General features: G+C 39.1%; 1 protein-coding gene across 3 annotated transcripts in view; it reads right to left on the reverse strand.

The window, feature by feature from the left end:
* Positions 1-6,596: 6,596 nt before the first annotated feature.
* LOC6038925 overlaps positions 6,597-20,158 on the reverse strand; it is a 91,082-nt gene continuing 77,520 nt past the window's right edge. For all 3 annotated transcript variants that reach the window (XM_038253268.1, XM_038253270.1, XM_038253271.1), the window contains 3 exons: positions 10,248-10,839; positions 9,533-10,182; positions 6,597-9,470 (listed from right to left, as the gene is read on the reverse strand). In XM_038253268.1, coding sequence (XP_038109196.1) covers positions 7,686-9,470; positions 9,533-10,182; positions 10,248-10,839 — 3,027 coding nt within the window. In that variant the 3' untranslated portion in view covers positions 6,597-7,685. The remainder of the gene's footprint in view (positions 9,471-9,532; positions 10,183-10,247; positions 10,840-20,158) is intronic.

Consider the following 20,158-nt stretch of genomic DNA (forward strand, 5'->3'; position numbering starts at 1 on the left):
CTCATTAAATTAGTATTTTAAGTTTGACTTCATATAATTATATATTGAGATAGAAAAAAACAGAATTTTTTTGTTCTAAATGAAAACTTAACCCTTTAAGGTTTAAGCAAATTCAAAAAGGTAAATTGAATTAAATTTTCCATAAAATGGCACGTTTACATTTGAGTAACGAAAAATGGCAGAATGTTTTTGTTTTTATTTTTTGTCCCTTTAAGATAAAGTTTCACGCAATTCAAAGAGGTTTTGTGTGAGTTGGCGGTGAATTATTCTTTGTCATTTTTTTAAATGAATATGAATTTTGTTTGATTCAAGTAATTTTCTTAATTTATAAGATGATTTTTTTTTACAAAATTAGGCCGTTACAATTTTTTTTTTGAAGTTTAACAGTCTGGAATCATTTTTTTCAAAAACTTATTTAGAGATACGCCGCGTTCAAATATTAGTCTACAAAAGGTGAAGTCAGCGTGCCGCGAAAGCCGTCACGAAAAAATAGTTTCCCATGCAAATTTTGAGTTGCGTATTTAATGGGCGGTCTACGACGAGGCCCACTAGCCATCTGTCGGTGAATACGCGACATAATACGTTAATACGTGACATAAACTTTGAAAAATATTTGCAACGGCCTTTTCGACTAAAAAAACTCGGAAAATAAAAATTTTCCACTTCGTCAAAATGAGAAATGTATACAATACTAGATTTAATTGCAACAAATGTAAATAAGCATTCTAAATATAAATTTCTCACATATTTTACTTCATATTGTAGTTTTACAAAACAATCAAAGGAGAAAGATTTCTCGGTTGATAATCAACTTATTTGATAATAGTTATATTTTTCAGAAGAAAAATACATGGGATGAAGATTTTGTTTTTTTGCCTGTTGCAACATTTTCAAATTTAAAATCGATAAAAGATGAGTCCAAAAGTGTTCTCAGTTGACAAAGAATAACTCTTTTTGTATATTAATTTTTGGAAATCTGAAGTTGGTTAAAAGGCTTGACAATACATATCATTTGAAGGGTTCGCGGTATGTACCAAATTTTACAAAATATATATAGATTTTCAAGATGACTATTAAACTTCTCTAGCACGTGCCGACACGACCTAAGCACACACGTGCGTGCCTCTGTGTTTGCACATGTACGTGTGTGACGAGCGACAAAACGCTTTGCAAGTGTGTATGTGTGTGTGTAGTGTATACATACGGCGAAATTTATTGTTATCCTTTAGTCGTACATGCCGCGATGTTCAACATCACATCAAGCTCCACAAATTTCTCCAAAATAATGCTCGAGAGTCGAGTTGCTTACATATGGATTCAGCAGAACCTGTTGTGTAAAAAGCTTGACAAGGAGGGAAGGGAGCCATAGGAATGACAAACAGGGACATTTATGGTCGTGAGCTATGTCGACTTTGGATCATAAAATCTTGGCTTCCAGCTGGCTTGGTAAATGTTTGGTTTTTGCTTGGTGAAATATGACGGTTGGGAGCTTGACTTGACAGGAAGTAAGTGTACTCATACTTTGGAGGATTATTTTTTGTTGCACTTTTTGTTGATTGAATTTAGAATTTACGAGATTTAATCGTTCTTTTCAACATTTAATAAAGGGAATTATTTAATATAAAAATCTCGATTTTTCAAAGAATTATTTACAATCACCTTAAAAAATACAAATCCAGCACTGTTTATGACTTTTTATCCAACGTGTGAACTCTTGGTGTGGGTGTCTCAATTAGTGCAAACGGCACGTGTCCGGGACGTGACCGAAATTCGAATTTCATTATCATGCGCGAGCTTAGTTTTCTTTGTCGACACCTCCACAGCCGGCTTATTATTAGGTACTTTGTGTTTCCCCAACCATCAGCAATTAACCCTACATATCGCATTCAGCACATCGCGTCCCAGTCAGCCAACAACTCCAAACTCGGAAAAGGACAATGTCGTTGTCGGTTGCGTCCGGGAATTGGTTCAATGACACCCCTTGGCTCAGCAATGGCACAATTACGACTAGGCCGGGAACTGCATTCACAATTATTGTTTATCCTTATAAGTGACGAATTGAAATCGGCATGTATGCCTTAACTTAGGAACGTGATTCGTTAATGTAATTGAAACATTGATCACAAAAAACTACGATAATTTTACTACGAAGTATTCTTCATAGACTTGACTTGTCGACTTTGTTAGTTGTATAGATGACAGACAAATGATCCAAAACCTTTGAACAAAACAATTCATAACCTTCAACCACTAAAATGTGTTTTTTCCTGCTCCGGTTGCATGTTCCCACAACATAAACAAAATGCAATTCGTGTGTGACACACGGTGTATTGTAACAGTTTAACACTCTCGACACGGAGTTGATATCAACCACACACCGTCAAAACAAACAGTGTCACGCAAGCCTAAACACGACACCACCGCGCGGGAGAGTGCCATCAAGGCTAAATCACCTTCACCTTCTATTTTTAAGGTGCAAAGCTCGATAAAAGCTCCCCGGGCACGAACATTCAAGTCAACCACTCAATTGTCTGCTAATTAACCTCCAATTAAGTTGAGCGCAACACCTTTTGTTTTCGGTGACAAGCAACCTGCCAACCCCCTCCCACCCCTTTTCTAGACTGTTTGAAATAATTAGGAAAGTGTGATTTATGCTTTCGGACCATCCAACCAACCATCATCATTCGTCCTTGCTCTGTCGAGGGAAAAGCTTTGGCCAACCGACCTTCGACCTTCGAGGGGTTTTGTGGGAAGTTTCTCAAAATAAAACTAATTGCCCCGAGAAAAGGTTCGTTGTTTGAATAAATTATATTCCTCGCGCCGAGTTCGTTTCATTTATTATTTCTCCATTTAGGGCATTTTTGTTTCTTTTACAGGGTTTGCTTGTTTGCGTGCTTCTAATAAGTGTGGCTTGTTCTACAGGTTGAATCATGATAACGCGCTTCTCAAGTATTTTTACAGAGTTTTCCAATTCTATTCGCTACAATTCGTTGTTCAAATATGATTTAAAGGTGTGGGTTACAGTTTTTACACATTGGGTGATACTATTTCACTTACTTTTCAACTTAAGGCTACGTTACGTTGCAATGTCAATTTCAGTTGATTCAGCATTCTAGGGAGAACTGCTTCGTTGTTTTACTAATCTCTAACATATCTGGTGCAAGGTGCTGGATATTCTTGGGTTGTCTATTGCAAAACTGTTTTGTATTAGTTTTATGTTTATATGAACTCCATATCTACTGCACGCCGTTCTGTTGAAATTGGGATAGCTAATTAAATAAGCCGTTATTTAAAACAAAAGTAATTTTATGTCATTCAAGGTCATAATTTTGAATCACAGGATCTGATTTATCAAAACATAACAAATTTATAATTTTAATGTAATGAGAAAATTATAAATGGTTTCACTATTTTTTTATATTTATTTCAGCGACTGCAAGTGTTTCATGCCCGAAATCTCATTTCCCAACCTTCACCAACCCTTCTTTCAGACGCGAAATTTTCATTAGAAAAATTGCCTCTATTTCGTGTTTACACAATACCGTGTGACATGTTCTTTTTCTCTCTCATTCCCGCATTCACAATCATTCCCAACTCAACATAGCTTAGCCACAAAATCCACCACAAAACAAAATTTTCCAACGCAGTATAATGGAACGTAATGGTTCTCAACACACTTCTCGCGTTCTTCCATTGCAGTTTTCTGAGACACGAAAGAATCTTTGGCGAGTGTTCGTGCACGAGGAAAAGATAGAGAGTGATAGGAAGAGAATGCTCTTGCTAGCAATCACGATATAAAAGAAGAGAACTCACAAGCTATAGTGACAGTTGCTATACATTCTGATATTTTGGTATAAGAATCATCAAATGATAGTTTTTATCTATCACACATTTGATTTTTAAAAAGCATTTTAGAAAAAGTTTCCAAATATAAAAAAATGCATGTCAGATTTATAGCTATTTTATTAAGATGTTGTTCTTGGGATTATTCTACGCAATTCAGGTAGTGTATATTTTATTTTTAAATATATGTAAATTTTAAATACAAAAAAGTGCATTTAATGTAAGACAAATAAGAAAACATATGAATTATAAAAAATAACATTTAGATTATGAATTATATTTTTCATGCAATTGATTTATCATACCATACATCTCGAAATCAAATTTTATTGGCATTTCGCAAAATTTTATATTTTTTGGAATTATCAATAAATATTTAATACTGCTATTAATGAAGTTTTAAATGTCTCAACCGGTGAAATTTAGGCAAGCAAACAAAATTGTATTATAGAGTACCGTGAAATTGCCGTGAAATTCCAATGTTTTATAATAGTCGTGCCGCAAAATTTCGATTTTTTTGCCGTGAAAAATCACTAGCCATACTAACACCCAAAAGGCCTCCATAAGGAGTTATTAGACTATGACAAACACACTCGCACTTCGTCGCCGTTATGCTAACTTGTCGTACGTGTATTTTGGGCCAAATCGAGTTAAGAACGCCATTTTGTGCAGCCCACAATGCCTCATCTTTTGACCTTCACAGATCCCCAAAATTTAATTTCAATCCTATTCATATAAAAGAAGTTCCAATCATGTCGTGCTATCTTGACACAGCCTGAAATTAATGTAGGTGCGACAATTGGCCAAAGGGATTTCAGGTCAGAACGCGTTTGACACAGGTACAAGCTCGACTAGTGTAAACATTTTCAATCATAACTCGGGACTCCGGCAACCAAATTCAACCAAACTTCGGGGCAATGCACAGAATGGTCAACCAAACAAAACGTGTTTGTTATTGTTTACATCGCGTGTTCTCGTTTTTGTTTATTCAAGGTCAAACATTAAAACGCGTTTTTCTCGGAACGTCAAAAAGCGACGTACGACATGATAGCACGACAGCGTCGACTTGTTGACAGTTTCGCAGTTTGCCAGCATTATTTGTTTGTCTGCATACATTTGGCTTTGCTTCTGAGTTTGCTGCAAACAAGTTTGCGAGTTTGCCAAACTGTCATAGTCTATTTCCTCCTTTAGATTTTTTTTTATGTTTAAAATGTCTATAACATTTTGGAATTTGTCAATTTTTATAGAAACATATTTGAGCGGTTCGTATTTTATGTCTAGTTTTGAATGACTTTGAGTCGGGTAGACGGACGGAGTGGGCAAAGGAATTCACGAAATTTGTCATTTGTCATGGCAAATACATGCTTCATACAAAAAGATAAAATTTGGTATGGAGAAAAATCCATGCCTGGGAGGGGGGATTGAACATTTCAAATTTGATGGACACGTGGTTTATGCACGATTCTTAAGGTAAAATCACCTTAGTTAGAAACTAAATCTAAAGTCGTTTAATTTAATTTAAAACATAGACTTAGAGCGTCCAATTTCCCGGGGTTACCAATTTCCCGGGAAACGGGAAATTTTTAACCGATTTCCCGGGAAATCCCGGGAATTCCCGGGAAATTTTAAAATTATTGAAAATTGCTCTAATCATAGTTCTGAATCATATTTTGCACTAAAATTGAATAGGACAGCGACTTTGATTGTTAAAATGAGTGTAAAGATCAACTAATAGCTTGACTGCATGTAAAAATTCATACAACTACAAGAAAATGTATATTTTTCTAATTTTTTAAGCTCAAATCGTACAATAAATCAAAAAATGATCTCTTGTATTTTTATTGAATAGTATTTTTTTATCAAAGTGTTTGGACAGTAAGTAAAATGAATCGATGCCGCAATCTTTACTTTATTAAAGTTGCCTCTGTGACCAGTTTGAGAATGTATGGTTTGACACATTAAGTTGAAACGAATATAATCATTCAGAAATTATTTCTTCATAACAAATAACTTCTCTAAACCAAGTTATACTGATGTCAGCAGCTCTTGAACCAAATGGTTAAACTTTTAAGTTTTTCCTTAAAAATCTAATTTCTCTTGTTTGTTTTACTTCAAACAACTCAATGTTTTCAAATATTTGGAGCAAGTTTTTAAAACATGTTTGCATTTTTCGTGCACCTCTTAAACAATACAAAGTTGTTTTTTAATGATTTTTTAATGTTTTTTTTTCCTTTTGGTTTTCAGGTTTAAAATTGACTTCTGTTAAACGTATTTTTATAAAACGAAAACATGATTTAAATTATACGATAAATTGTCATCATCCCACTACCACTCTTCGATTTTATTTTTTTTTTTTCAGGTTAAACCTTCTAACACCCATTGTTGCATCAGTGCTATATAATAAAATTTTTTGAACGAATTGAAGTAATTCTTCTTGCAAAAACCTATTTGAAATATTCAATGATACCAATTCAATTTTCATCTAATTTAATCATGGTAAACAAAAACGTAAACTATTCGTATTGCTTATTTTCATTAAGCTAGGTCTATTTCCAGTTGCTTCAGAAACCAATATTATCAGAAATAAATCATGATATTAAATTTAGTTTCTCCATTTTCTAGAGCATTTTTTTAAAATAATGGATCCAAAAATATTAATAAAATGTATACTTCCGCTTGAATTTCGGGAATTCCCGGGAAATTTATAAATTTCCCGGGAAACGGGAAATATTTTTTAACGGGAAATCCCGGGAATTCCCGGGAATTTTTTTCCCGGGACGGGAAATTGGACGCTCTACATAGACTATTTCAAATTATCAAATTATCTATCTTGGAGCGACATCGGCGTCATCGGCCTGATTGAGCAAATCGCATATCAACCGATCAGAGTGAGAGAAAGAGAGCAGAAAAGAGAGTCTTCAGCAGCAATTGGTGTGGTAGTGACAAACGGTGTGAATCAGATCAGATTTGCATCGCATCCGATTTGTGCTGGCGAGTCAAGAGGGAGAATTTTTAGCAATCATTACATGCATAAAGCAAGAAAAGTCTATTTTTCCTAAAACAATAATGGCTTAAAATGACCGTCTGAACATGCGGAAAATCAACATTAAGGCAAAAAGTAGGACAGAATATTCATGAAATCTAATTTATTTAAAAAGAGACGCGAATGCTGATGGGATTATCTGGAACACTAACAATCTGAATGCAAAAATACCAGTTTGGAAAGAATTGCATTAAGTTCAATCAGATCGGCCACCAGATGCAGTCTGCATTAATAATATCTGCCAATCGCAACTTCTGCGTCAAATTATCGCCATCAACCACATTATCTCCACCGCATTCTACATAAATCCCAAAAAAATGAATTCAATTTTCCAGGACAGTAACGTCCCAACCAGTGCGAACCTCCCCGCAACATAATTGAAATGGCAAATAATGCCCCTCCTCACTCGAAACCCACACAACCGAGTTAATCCTAATTACTCGATGCCTCATTCTGGTCGTGGATAGCCACACGTGGTCGCATACCTGTCAAGGCCACCGCGCCGTGATGCTATTCGGCAACCCAAATCAGCGCCGCCGCGTGTATGCAAATTAGGACTTTTGGAATTTTGCGCTCCGCAGCGTCACACGCGCGCAGTAAATATGGAGATTGAATTACAAATTGGGTTTTCTCTCTTTATATGTACATCGGGCCGGGCCGGGAGGGAGACATTTCATTGAGCTACTGAACTAATTTCACGCCAATTACGTGATTTGCGAACCTTATCGCGTCCGCTGATCGGCACTGGGTAATACTAACAACTAATGTAACATCTTAAGAGCGTAAAAAGAAAGGCAGTTTAGACGAACGGTCCCGAGTAGTAGACGCGCTTCTTGCGGGGCAGGATGATCGGCTTGGAGCAGAGGCCGGAATCGTCCAGGAAGTGCTCGTAGTTCCCGTTGGCGGCGTCCGTCGCGGCCGCGCTGATCTTCTCGATCTTGGGCGTTTCGTTGAGCGCCATCAGCTCCTTGAAGGAGAGGCTGTTGTACGGGATCTTGCCGTTCTTGGGCGGGGTCATGGGCGGGCTGGTCTTCTGCTGGATGATGTCCGGAGGTTGCACGAGCGGTGCCAGCGTTTTGTACGCCTCGTCCAGGTTGTACTCGACGTTCTCCAGGTCACTGCCGCTGGCTTCGGAGCTGTGCCCGTTGGCGGAGTCTTCTTCGAGTTTATCGTCGGTTTCTAGCGGTGGTTCGTCGCCCGGTGGCACCGGATCCGCCTCGATGATGATGTCGGGCTGGTTGTTAGACTTACCGTACTCGGCGTCCAAATTATACCAATCAAACTCTGCTTGAATGGGTAATTTGCTGTCTTCGGCGATGATAACCGGTGCCGGCTTTTTGAGTGGAGATGTTTTGGTAGGGGAGTGACCGTTTTGCGAGCTGGGTGACCTTAGATTTGGTATGAACGTGCCCGTCTTGCTGGGGCTGCCCGGCACGAGCGAGTTCAGGTTGCCCGACGAGTTCAGGCTTGTACTGAGAGGTTTCAGCTGCAGGTTTGACTTGAGAGCGAGCGGTCGAGCTGGCTTGGGTAACGAACCGTTTATCTTGGCGTTCAAGCTGAGGTTCGACACCGATCCGGAGTTCATTTTGCTGAGGAAACTCATGTTATCAACTGGTTTCAGCTTGGACTGGAAACCGAGCGTTGGGATGTTGCTTGCGTTCCGGAAGCCCATTCCATGGTCTTTCACCGGAACGTGCTTCTTCGAGGCGTTCCTTATCGCTGGCGATTGCTTGTTGATCTCGGCGATGATCTCCGACAGCTGCTCTCGAAACTCGCCGTCCTTCTTCGTCGGCGTAACCTTCACCGGCGTTCCCCCATTCGACTTGGTTATGTAATTGTCCTGACTGATGAACTTCCCTCCGCTTTCCTTCTTCGGCGGAACGATCTCCGCCACGTTCGGCAGCTTCGGCACGTCGGCAAACGACTCCTCCGGATCGGCACTCTTCTTGCTCTCCACATCCTCCTCCATCTCCTCGTCCACCACCGAGTAGTCATCCTCGCAAGCCTCCTTGTGGATCTCCGCCACGATCTGAACACACTTGACCGAGTCCTGAATCTCGCTGATCGAGCAGTAATCCGGCTCGGACTCTGCTATATCGCTGGCACAACTCTTCGCCACGGACGTCTTGTTGATTTGTACTAGTCGCTGCTGCTTCGAGATTTGTTGCAACTTCAGCAGGTTCGCCGGCTTTGGTGGCAGTGCCGGCGGAACCTTGCGCTTCTCCGCTGCGGCCAGCTCTCGCTCGCGATCCTCCGAGCCCAGCTTCGATTCCATGTCCACGTAATAGTTCGAGTACGAGTTCTGCTCCGAGCCAATTGGTTCGTACTCGTTGCTGTAGATGCTCTGGATCTCGTACGTTGGTGAGGCTTTGTCGTCCTTGCGAGGCGCCGGCGATGGCTGCAGGTTGATCCGAGGAACCTGCACCATGCTGTTCTGGGTGGAAAAGTGGACCCGCTTCGAACGCACCGCGGAAGGTTCCTTCGGCGGTTCCTGTGCCTTAATGTACAAATCGTCCTCGGCGTTGCTGGACGACGGGTCTTTGTTGGTCTCTCCAAAGCCATCCATCGATTGCTGGAGAAGTATCTAAAAAGAAAAAGGATCAATCAATCTACATTCCACAGAGCAACTCGTACAACTCCACCCACCTGGTTCACACATTCCAGCACCGGATTGACCGCCGCGTTGCTGTACGGCTTCCCCAGCGCCGTGTCCGAGTCCTCCATGTCGCTCGCACTCGCGTACCAATCGTCATTCGTCTCGATCGTCTGCTTCATCTCCATCCCCTCGGTGTACTTCCGCGTGTTGTACTCTCCGTCTTCCCCATCCGTCCGCGCCCCGTCCGTTTCCGTCCCGTCCTCCAGAATCCTCGGACAGCGCGCCCCCTTTATCCCGTGCATCGAGTCCATCCGGTTCGAATAGCTCGGCTCCACCACGTCGTAGTTATTCCCGGCCTCCTTGTTCTCCTTATCGCTCTCATAATTCTCGTAAATCACAATTTTAGGCACATTCGTATTTGGTTCGATGTTTTCGTAAGTTTCGTTGCACTCGGCGCCACCACCGGCCATCCCGTCAATCGGCGGCTTTCCGCTGCCGACGCCCATATTGCTGGCGCTACTCGCCGTACTCTTGAAGCTGCACTGCCGCGATGGCCGCGAGTAGCCCTGGTAGGAGCGCTTGCTGGTGTACTTGCGGCTCCGTCGCGCGTCCTTGAACGAGTTGGCGCGCAGCACGTACAGCGACGAGTCCTGGTCCTCGCTCGACGAGGCGTACTCGACACTGTTCAGCGAGAGGTTCTCTGAAATTAGAAATAGCAAGATTTCAAGCTATCTTCTCCAAAAATTAAATCAACTACCCTCTTACCCGTATTCACACTCTCCCGGCCATCCTCCCGGTACTCCGCCGTCTGCGTTCCGCTACATCGGAACTCCACTCCGTAGTAGTTCTTGCGACACCGCGGACAAAACTGCGCTACCTCGGGCAGCTCACCACCGTCCCCGCTGTCCTCGCCCAGCTTCCGCTTCATCCGGTTGATCGTGTCGCTCTGCCGGTTGATGACATCATCCTTCTCGTGCAGCTGCTGCCGGATGGCTTTGTGTTCGCTCTGGAGTCGCGCCTCGAAGTAGATCAGCGCCTTCAGTATCCGCGACAGCTGATCGTCCCGGAAGCGACGCTCCCACTCGAGCTCCTTGCTGACTAGCTTCAGGTGGTTCTTGGTGCTGATGACCCCGTCCAGGGCGGTGACGCCGGCGCCGGTGGCAGCAGTTCGACGTTTCTTGCCACCGATCCCGGCCGGAAGGGTGGCCGAGGAGCCCGCCTTCAGCTGTACGATTACGCTGCTGCGATCGTCTCCGTCCGAGCTGGTTTGGTCCGGGATGCGGAGCAGCTCCGTCGTGGTCGAATAGTTGTCGTCGTTCATCGTGTCGGAGGACGAGGCGGCCGTTCCATTCGACACCTGCGGGAGGAAGAAGAAACAAACGAACGATCAATTGATTGCCGTGCGAGGTGAACCACATGCAGGTACATATCTCTATTCTAGGAAGTAACGGATACCGTATGAATGAATCAATATGCGAAGAATTCTCTGCAAAATTTGATGTTGGAATTGGATTTTTTTTTCTGTGAATATTTAATCTTAGAACTTTTAAATTTATCTGACTATTAAATTTATCTCATCATTTTTTACCGAAAAAAAAGTTTGAATTGAAAAAAAAATAATCACAGAACAGTAACAGAACATCACCAATCTCTCAAAATTATAGTCAACTTCAAAGAAACCGATATACTGAATCAACCGACTTTAACAAAATTTCAAACAAAATTCAGATTTATACAGTAGTTATAACTCAGCTGGCAAACATTTTATAATTTAAACAAAAAAAATGGAAGTTTTATTTTCTGAATTATTCAAGCTGAAATAGGCAAAAAAAACGATAAAGTTAAGAAAAATTCAAAAATATCCAGTAAACACATAATTCCTCTTTATTAATAACAAGGCGTCATCCATAAAGTATGTCACGCAACAGTCGGCCAAACACATTTAATTGTACACAATTCGAATTTATATTATGCATTCATAAAAAACTAGCGTGACGTCACAGTCTAGCAAACCCCCCTCCCCAATCTTGTCACACCAACGGTAACCCCCCTCCCTCTCCCCCTAGAAGCGTACGTACTTTATGGATGACGCCTAAGGCTTATGCTTAAGTCTAAAGTTAGTCAAAAGGGTAGAGGTGGGCAAAACCGCTCTTTTTTAGGAGCCGCTCATTTTCGTTCGCTCTTTAAAAAGAGCCGCTCTTTTGAACGGCTCTTTCGCTCTTTTTCAAAATTTGAATGAATAGGGTTTTTTCACGAATCGTGTGATTTTATAAGTTATTCCACATTGGACTTTTATAAATATGGCCATACCAAATATTTTTTGAAGTTTATGTCCCTCAACTCTGGCCAAAGTCGGAAAAAAAATAATAGCAAAACATTTTAATGAAAAAAGAGTTTTCAAACGCATTTTACACATCCCCAGTTGTTTTGCAATCATTAGTTTTCAAAATATCGAAGTATCGATGAACTTTTTTTTAAATCGAAAAAAAACTTTCACTTTAGGTAGGGGAAATTCTCGTATGTTTGGCAGGTTAAGCTCACGCTCCTAACTCCATCCAATTAGCTGATTTTCACTATTATTTTGCATAACTTTTGATAGAAATTTACTTGCTCACTTCTTATTGAACTATTTATCACTCGATTTCAGTTGAAAACGCTTTTCAAAAGTTATTGAGCACTGAAGTAGAAATTATACACTTTTCTGAAGCCGGATCTCAAATATTATTTAAAAATTATGGTCGGATGTAACTTGGGGCCCATCGTTAGGTACGCAATCAAAAGACCTTTATTATAAAGATCTAGCAACCTTACCATAATTAACGAGTCACGTAACTTTTTTTTTGCAATCCCGTTGTGAAAGTACTCCTGTCATTCTTGAATAACAAAACGGCCTATTCGGCCTAAGTTGGACTTTTTGGCACTTTTTCAATAAAATGCACTCAAACCCCTATGGTTTGACACAAACTGTTGTCAAACGTACGGGGTCAATTTTTAGTTTGACATCCCTATTACACGGAGTTCACACACACTACAAAACGTTTGTTTTGATAGTATGCGTGAGCGCCATGCAAAAAGTGTAAGTTCGTCACTTTTAAGTCTGACGTTGACCAACCAACGGGATACAAATTAAAAAAGTGTCAAACGAAAAAGTGACCAATCACCGGGGGTTGAGTGTATTTTCAATATACAGTCGACTCTCTGGCTGTCGATCTTCACGATATCAATAATTCTCCATCTATCGATGAATTCTTCAGTCTTCAAGACAGCTCTTCAAGAGCAGCTCAACCGGTTTGCCAACTGGTGCTCCGATAACAGAATGGTTCTAAATGCAACTAAGTGTTCAGCAATCACTTTCACCCGCAAACGCAACAAAATTTCCTTTGACTATACTCTTTCAAACACCACCATACCTAGGACGTCCTGTGTGAAAGATTTAGGCGTGATGCTGGATAGCAAAATGACGTTTACTGACCATATTACGTATATGGTTTCCAAAGCTTCCAAAACATTAGGATTCGTCTTTAGGATAGCTAAGCATTTTCGAGATTTAGGCTGTCTCAAAGCTCTTTATTGCTCGCTGGTTCGTTCTACGCTCGAGTACTGTTCCACGGTTTGGGCTCCCTTCTACCAGAACGCCATTCAACGCGTGGAGTCGGTGCAGCGAAAGTTCGTCAAATATGCCCAACGTCACATCACCTTGCCTGATCCTTTAAATCCTCCGAGCTATGCTGAGCGTTGCAAAATGCTAAACCTTGATCCTCTCTCGGTAAGACGTGATGTTGCAAAGGCAGTGTTTGTAGCTGACCTCCTGCAGTCGTCCATTGATTGTCCCGCTGTTTTGCAACTGATCAATATTAACACCCGCCGGCGTGTACTTCGCAACCACTCTTTTTTGACGGTTCGCCGAGCTCTGACTAATTACGGACATAACGAACCAGTTTCTAGTATGTGTCGTATTTTTAACTTGTGCTCTGACCATTTCGACTTTGACCTGCCCCGCGACAAAATCAAAATCCGTTTCCTTAATTTCCTCAAGTCCCTTCCTGACAATACACACGTAGATATTAGAACACTGTGATATTTTTGTTAATTTATTGAGTTAGTTTTAAAGTAACCCGTCTTGTATCATTTGAGTTTTGTGTACTTGTTGATGCGAAAAGACGAGGTGGTTTTGTGCCTCTTTGAGAGAGTGTCTTGGAATATGCTAGACACATCTCAAGGGGGCTTTTGTCCACCTTCTAATAAAGAAAATGAAAATGAAAAATGTCTCTTCATTTTGCATACTTCAATTATCTTCATTCCTCGATATATTCCCTTGCTTGAATGATCTCTTCCTCGACGGTCCCTTGGATTCTGTTTGCTTTAAAAATCTCTTCCGGTTGTCAATATTGTCACTATCTCATGGCTTGCATAGACATTTTTCTTTGTGAAACGAAGCTTTGAAGGGTGTTTGACATTAGTTTGTTTTTGTTTGATGGACGTTGCCATGATTCTCTCCCATAGCTGGGTATATATATTTTCAATCGAGTCTTCATTTTGCATCGTTCTGTAATCGTTCTGATTCTCTTCCTCGACGGTCCCTTGGATATTGACAACCAGAGAGTCGACTGTAATTTTGATTTGAATGGTGAATTGACTAAACACATTCTGATAAGATGAAATGATTTTCCAGAGAATGGCTCCCACATTCGTTTACATTTCTTATCACTTTAAGTGCCCTGCATACCGCTATTACCCCCATAATGTTTGCGTGCTGTGAATCTGACCTTTTAAAACCAATACGGTTTCAACTTTCGAACACAACCATTATTGCAGATTTCCCTTACCATTGTTTTTCCCACCCTGTTGATGTCTGCTGTGCACGGAAAACCTGATCTCACCTACTAAATAAGTGTACTTTTCACCGACTTTAGCTTCCCTCCTCCCCGCCAGTGCCAACCAGCTATCTCTAATTACTCCACATTTTCGCTCCCTGTAATTAGGCCGTCAACTCAAACTTCATCTCGTTGTTCAAACATTTAAACACACACGCATAACAAACAAACACACGCAGAAAGGGGACTTTCCAGTATTAAATAAACTTCCATTTGGCATGCCTTTTTAACTGCATCGTGCAAGCAGCGCGTAAATCGTTAAATGTTTTATGGTGGTCGGTTGTACGCACCCACACACACACACTTCCACCCACGGCATTGTTTTACCGCGTGTGTGCATGGAAGCCGCAATCGGTTTACGAGCCCACGTGAAATTACACTGGTATGCAATGTTTTGAAACAAATAAAAAACGAATAGTAAATTTAAAAAATGATTTCCATGATTTTAAATAATGATTTCATATATCAAAACAATATCCAAGCTCTCAGAAAAAAAATAATGAAACAGTCAAAAACAGAAATAATCATATTAGCTCAAACAAAAAAAAACATGATCAATCAAAAAACAATAAACTTTCACTAATTCTGTAAACTAGTGTAAAAATCATCCAGTCACAGAAAGCGTGCTCATCTCAGTTTCAGCTGCTTTACAATTCAACGCGATGGGAAAAGTTTTTCCCATTCAATTCGAGGTACTCGGGTGGCACCCGAAACCCACTTCCCAACCAGATGATGATGGTCGTGTCGGGCGGTGCATTCATTGGTGAACTAGCGAATAAAAATGATCGATTAGAAACCGGCTAATGGACTTAGTTATGGTCACGAGATGCTCAAATGAGTGAAATGTGAAAAGAATCTGAATTAAATCGATTTTAATAAGAATTTTAACATCTCATGGTTCACGCTTTAAATTTCCTATAAATCGTATAAAATCACTAAAATGAGATTGATTCCAATCTGATACTAAAACCTTTCATAGTTCCATCCATTAAAAAAGCTTTCAGCATGATATTGACACACTCTGATATCACAAAACTATGATAGGTACTTCAAAACAGTGCTGTGATTCAGTACCGATCGATAAACGCAACGTAACGAAACAGATTGGCTAGGTAAACAACGGAAAAGTAGTGTAACTAAGCGCAGTGGCATGCTTTTAAAAAACGCTCTGATTGCATATTACATTGTTTGAACAGCACTCAAGTTCAATGTTTATCGACAATTTTTAGTAGGGTGTGTTGTGTGAGCATTAAAGACTTGCTATCTTTTGTAACATTATAATTCAAATTCAGCTCTACGATAACAATTTCAGTAATGGTCTGAAACTAAATTAAATCTGAGCTGAACAGCAATATTAATTAACTAAAGCACAAATAGGTTTAAAAAAGGCAAATTATGCAAAAAATGCCTTATTGGATTTTTGTGTAGAAATAAATATAGAAAAACGTTAAATATAGATTGTAGTTTTAGTAGTTTGCAATCGATACTACGCGTTCTTGGCAATGAATATTAAAACATTAAGCTGGTGCGTCCATCCCGGGAATTACCGGGAATTCCCGAATCCCGGGATTTTTTTATAATTTGTCACGGGAATTCCCGAAATTAAAAAAAAAAAACAATTATGGTCTACATACATAGTAATCACAATAAATCGATTAACCGATACAAATTTTAAAGCAATAAAATTTGTATTCGGCATATGTCAGCATAGTTTGGTTTATTTGGGAAAATTGTTTAAATTTATGATCCGCTTTTTATGATATTTTTTAAAAACTGGATATTTACGTAGGTTTCCAATATTGAATTTGAAAAAATATAATATTAAATTATTTTTCATCAAACACCGGCATCTTATGCAAATCAGAAGAAATGTAACGATTAAAAATGTGAACCTGATGAATATTTTCAAAAATCTGATAAAAATTTACCACTTCCTGATGAAATATCACACATTTTTTTAGACACAAAATCATCCACCATTCCCTGATGAATATTACCATCATTTTTTCTGTGTACCTATTTAAGCATTTTATTGAATTCGTTCGGTTAAAACAGGAAAATAACAAAACAATTTGTACCTCGGTTTTCAAATTTACTGCTCTAAAATCTCCTGTACCTATTCAGACTGCAGTCCCCAGTTGGTAGTAGTAATTCTAAGGTAATTTGTAAAATATTTATTATATAAAACTTGAAATTCAAAACAAATCTAAAATTCTACATAGACTGGTATCATTTTATTTGTTGTAGCTTCTTGTTTATACAGACATTTTCAAAGAAATTTTGCAAGCTTTTCCAGTTATGTAATTTAAAAAATTATGTACAGTTCAGACTCGATTATCCGAAGTATCGATTATCCGAAGTTCGATTATCCGAATTTTTGTATGGAACTTCGGATAATCAAACCATGAACAAATAAATGTATTTTTTCTTAATTTTTATTTATTTATTTTTTACTTTTAACATATAATTAAAGTTCTGCGACCTCCTTTTAGTCAAATTTGAATTGTTGATTGCCTATTAAATTGAAAAATTCATATTTTCAATATTTCAGCACAGCCATTTTGGTCGCCATCTTGTATTTAAAAATTTTGAATCGCTTTAGAGTAATTAAGGGGTTATACTTAAACTAAACAATCAAAAATAAGAAAACGAAAAAAATAATTAGTGATTCGATTGTCCGAAGTAAAATTTGGACAATCGATTTTGGATTTTTAATGAAATATATATTTGTGAAAAACTTTTTAAATTTGAATCATATTGGAATTAAAAATCCTAAGCACAACAAATAACAAAAACAAACATTTTTAATTTCTTTTAAACTATTTAAAAACTGTCATCCTTGTTAAGTTTAAAGTTTAGATTATCACCAATTAATACTATTGAGCTAATTCTATGATCTTAAGCTTGAAAACATATTAAATATTCTGAACACAAAGATTTTATGACTATTTAAAAAAAAACACTTTTAGCAAAAAAACATTTTTTACTGAATAAAAAACAAAATGGTGTTCTTCTGTGTTCATTTTTGCAAAAAATGTTTTCGAAGAGCTGAGAAAATTCTTCAATTGTGTGTATAATTGACTGTAATTGAGAGAAGCCAAAAAAAGTGGACCCCAAAATTTACCTTAAAAAATACATAGTAGTTACACCCCAGAAATGAAATCTAATGTTTTATTTTCAAAACAATATTTCTTTAATTATTTCTAAGAGGGAAAAGCGTTTTCAAGTTAATTTCAATTTCCATATCTTCTCTCGAGTATAGCAATCTTCATAATCTAGTTTGTTTATGAACAGTCTGTTTTCCTGTTAACTGTAAATATTTCTTCAATGAGTATTTACAGTTGACCTTAAAAATTAAAAATAAAACTAGTTTAATTTGTTATTTTGAGACGTCGTTTATCATATTGCAAAAATCCGTAAACTAGGAAATTATACTTGGCTTTATTAGTTGTTTTTTCAAAAACCTTATAACAAGATCATGCAACAAGTTGGTGCAATTTTTGAAAAATCACTCAGTGTGAATTAACTTTTGGAATCTTTTTAAACTACCATTTTGAGTCTTAAAAAGCTTGATAAAAATGACACTATTGGCATAGTCAAAAAAAAACTTTCGGGCCCAGGAATATCCGGGAAATGGCCAAATTGAACTCTCGATTCCCGAGAAATTGAAAATCTCGAGAATCATCTCCCTCTAGTCATACCCTATAGCTCAAAAGTTGGCACTTTTTGTTTACTGAAGCATTTTAAAATGAAAAAAATCGAGAGAGTGAAGTTTGTCAAAATCGAGTCGAGTTACAAGTTTGCGGAAAACCAAACCTTATCGAATTAAAGATTTTGGAGTGTTTTCATAGCGCTTTGCTATGGACAGGCCCCAAATTTGTATGGAGAATTCAGGGGGATGCTAAAGGCCGCCATTTTGGGTGATTGAGATTGATAACGCGCGCAAACTGCGCACAGTGAAAACATTTTTTTTATTATTAATTCAATTTTTGTTATAAGAAATACTGTAGTAAAAGTCAATTTACACAGTAGTTAAGTTAAACGTTTCATGTGATAAAAGTGCAACTTTAAATGAGGTCATCGGCCCGATGTGTGCTAAATAATCCCAACTTTAGTAGTTTATTTTACAAACAAATTGATAGAAAACACCTCAAAAACATACACTAACTTTTAAACGTTCATTGCGGTAAAATTTTACATAAAAACAATAATTACATTATTTCCATTTTATGCCTGCAGTTTTTGTACTTTTTTTTACAGTGCGCAGTTGCTTTGTTTTGGTTCCGTAACGAACAGCTGTTCTTTTGTGCTGGCGCCGAAATTGACAACTCCCTTTTGTTCTGGTGCCGAAGTTGACAGCTTGTGTTGGCTGCGAGCGAGCTGCCTGTAGTGAGATATAGATGTCACCCCCCTGGGAGAATTGTATCAAGAAACTAATAGTGCAAAATTGGTTATTTGGGTTAAAGGAATCGATGGATAACGTTTTAAATTAATAAAAAAATAATAATTAAAAAAAAAACACAAAAATTAAAATCAGGATTATAATTTTGATTTTCTTAAAAATTTGTTGGTTATGTAAATTTTCCCAGAATCAGCAAAGACATTTGAAGGGGGTGCAGGCGCTGCGACAAAACTTGAATTTATATTTGCATTGGCCATTTTAAAAAAACTCTGTAAATATATTTTTTTAGCCTCGTCAACCAAAGAAATCCGCAATCATGCCCTGTGCCGATCTTATCGCATTTCTTTATTTAGTGGCCATTTAAAAACAATTAAAATATTACAGCTTTCCTCATACCGATTTCCAAATCAATCGAAATTACTTCATTTCTCGCGAGTAAAACCTGCCCAGCAGTTTCGCCAATCCGGATTTGCTTACACTCACGAACCAAACTAATCGCCATAATTTAAACAGCTTCATGCTCTCACATGGCTCGATCGTCTACGGGTGGCTCGCGCAATGCTGCGACGATCTACGGCGAGAGCAGCTTCTCCGTGTTCGCCGTTTGCGCGAGGCTTGAACGCACGCGTTCAAGTTCAAAGTCAAACAATAACCAGCACGCGTTCGTGTTTGATTTATGCCTACACGCACACGCACACGCTCACATTCCAGCTGTCTGTCCGGCTGTCAGACGAGACTAGTGCAGATCTCGCTGGCAGGGTCTCTGAACGCTGAATGATCTGGTATGGTCTGGATAGGCGTTTGAGGAGGTCGGATGTATGGACTGGACATTCCAAAACCCTGCTTTGGTTTGCGAGGTAACTACGGACTTGAGGCTAATTACTTAACACGCGCGCCACAGAAACGGTAGTCACTGTCCCAGACAGTCAGGCAGGGTGGAACTTGTTAGTTGGAGACTTTGGCATTTGCTTGTTGGACTGAGTTGAAGTGGCGAATTAAAATGCTTCAAACTAGCGAGGTTCTCCTGTGATGCAATTACCCGTCCGGCTGAACATCCTAGACAGCGGTCGTCCAATTTGGGAACTCAAGTCACGTGTGCCGTGCCGAGGTTGTGTGGCGTGTGAATGTCTCAAGCCGCGTGCGTTTGGGCATGCTTGGACATTGCAGATTCCGTGGCGTGTGGGGCCGCGGTTTCCCTTTCGTAATTGGTGTGATTTTTGCTTCCTTTTCTATCATGGCTGAGTTGAGGTTCCGTCGACCTCCCTGAATGGAGCAGTGGAGGGACTTAATTTTTCAAATTACTATATTTGCCTTGGCTAATTATGTGAACAGTGAAATTTTGTTTTGCTCCAGATCGCCCACTCTGTCTGGTTTTGCCAGGTTGTTGACTTCAGTTTGGG

This window comes from Culex quinquefasciatus, chromosome 2 (assembly GCF_015732765.1).
Source record: "Culex quinquefasciatus strain JHB chromosome 2, VPISU_Cqui_1.0_pri_paternal, whole genome shotgun sequence".
Classification (NCBI taxonomy): Eukaryota; Metazoa; Arthropoda; class Insecta; order Diptera; family Culicidae; genus Culex; species Culex quinquefasciatus.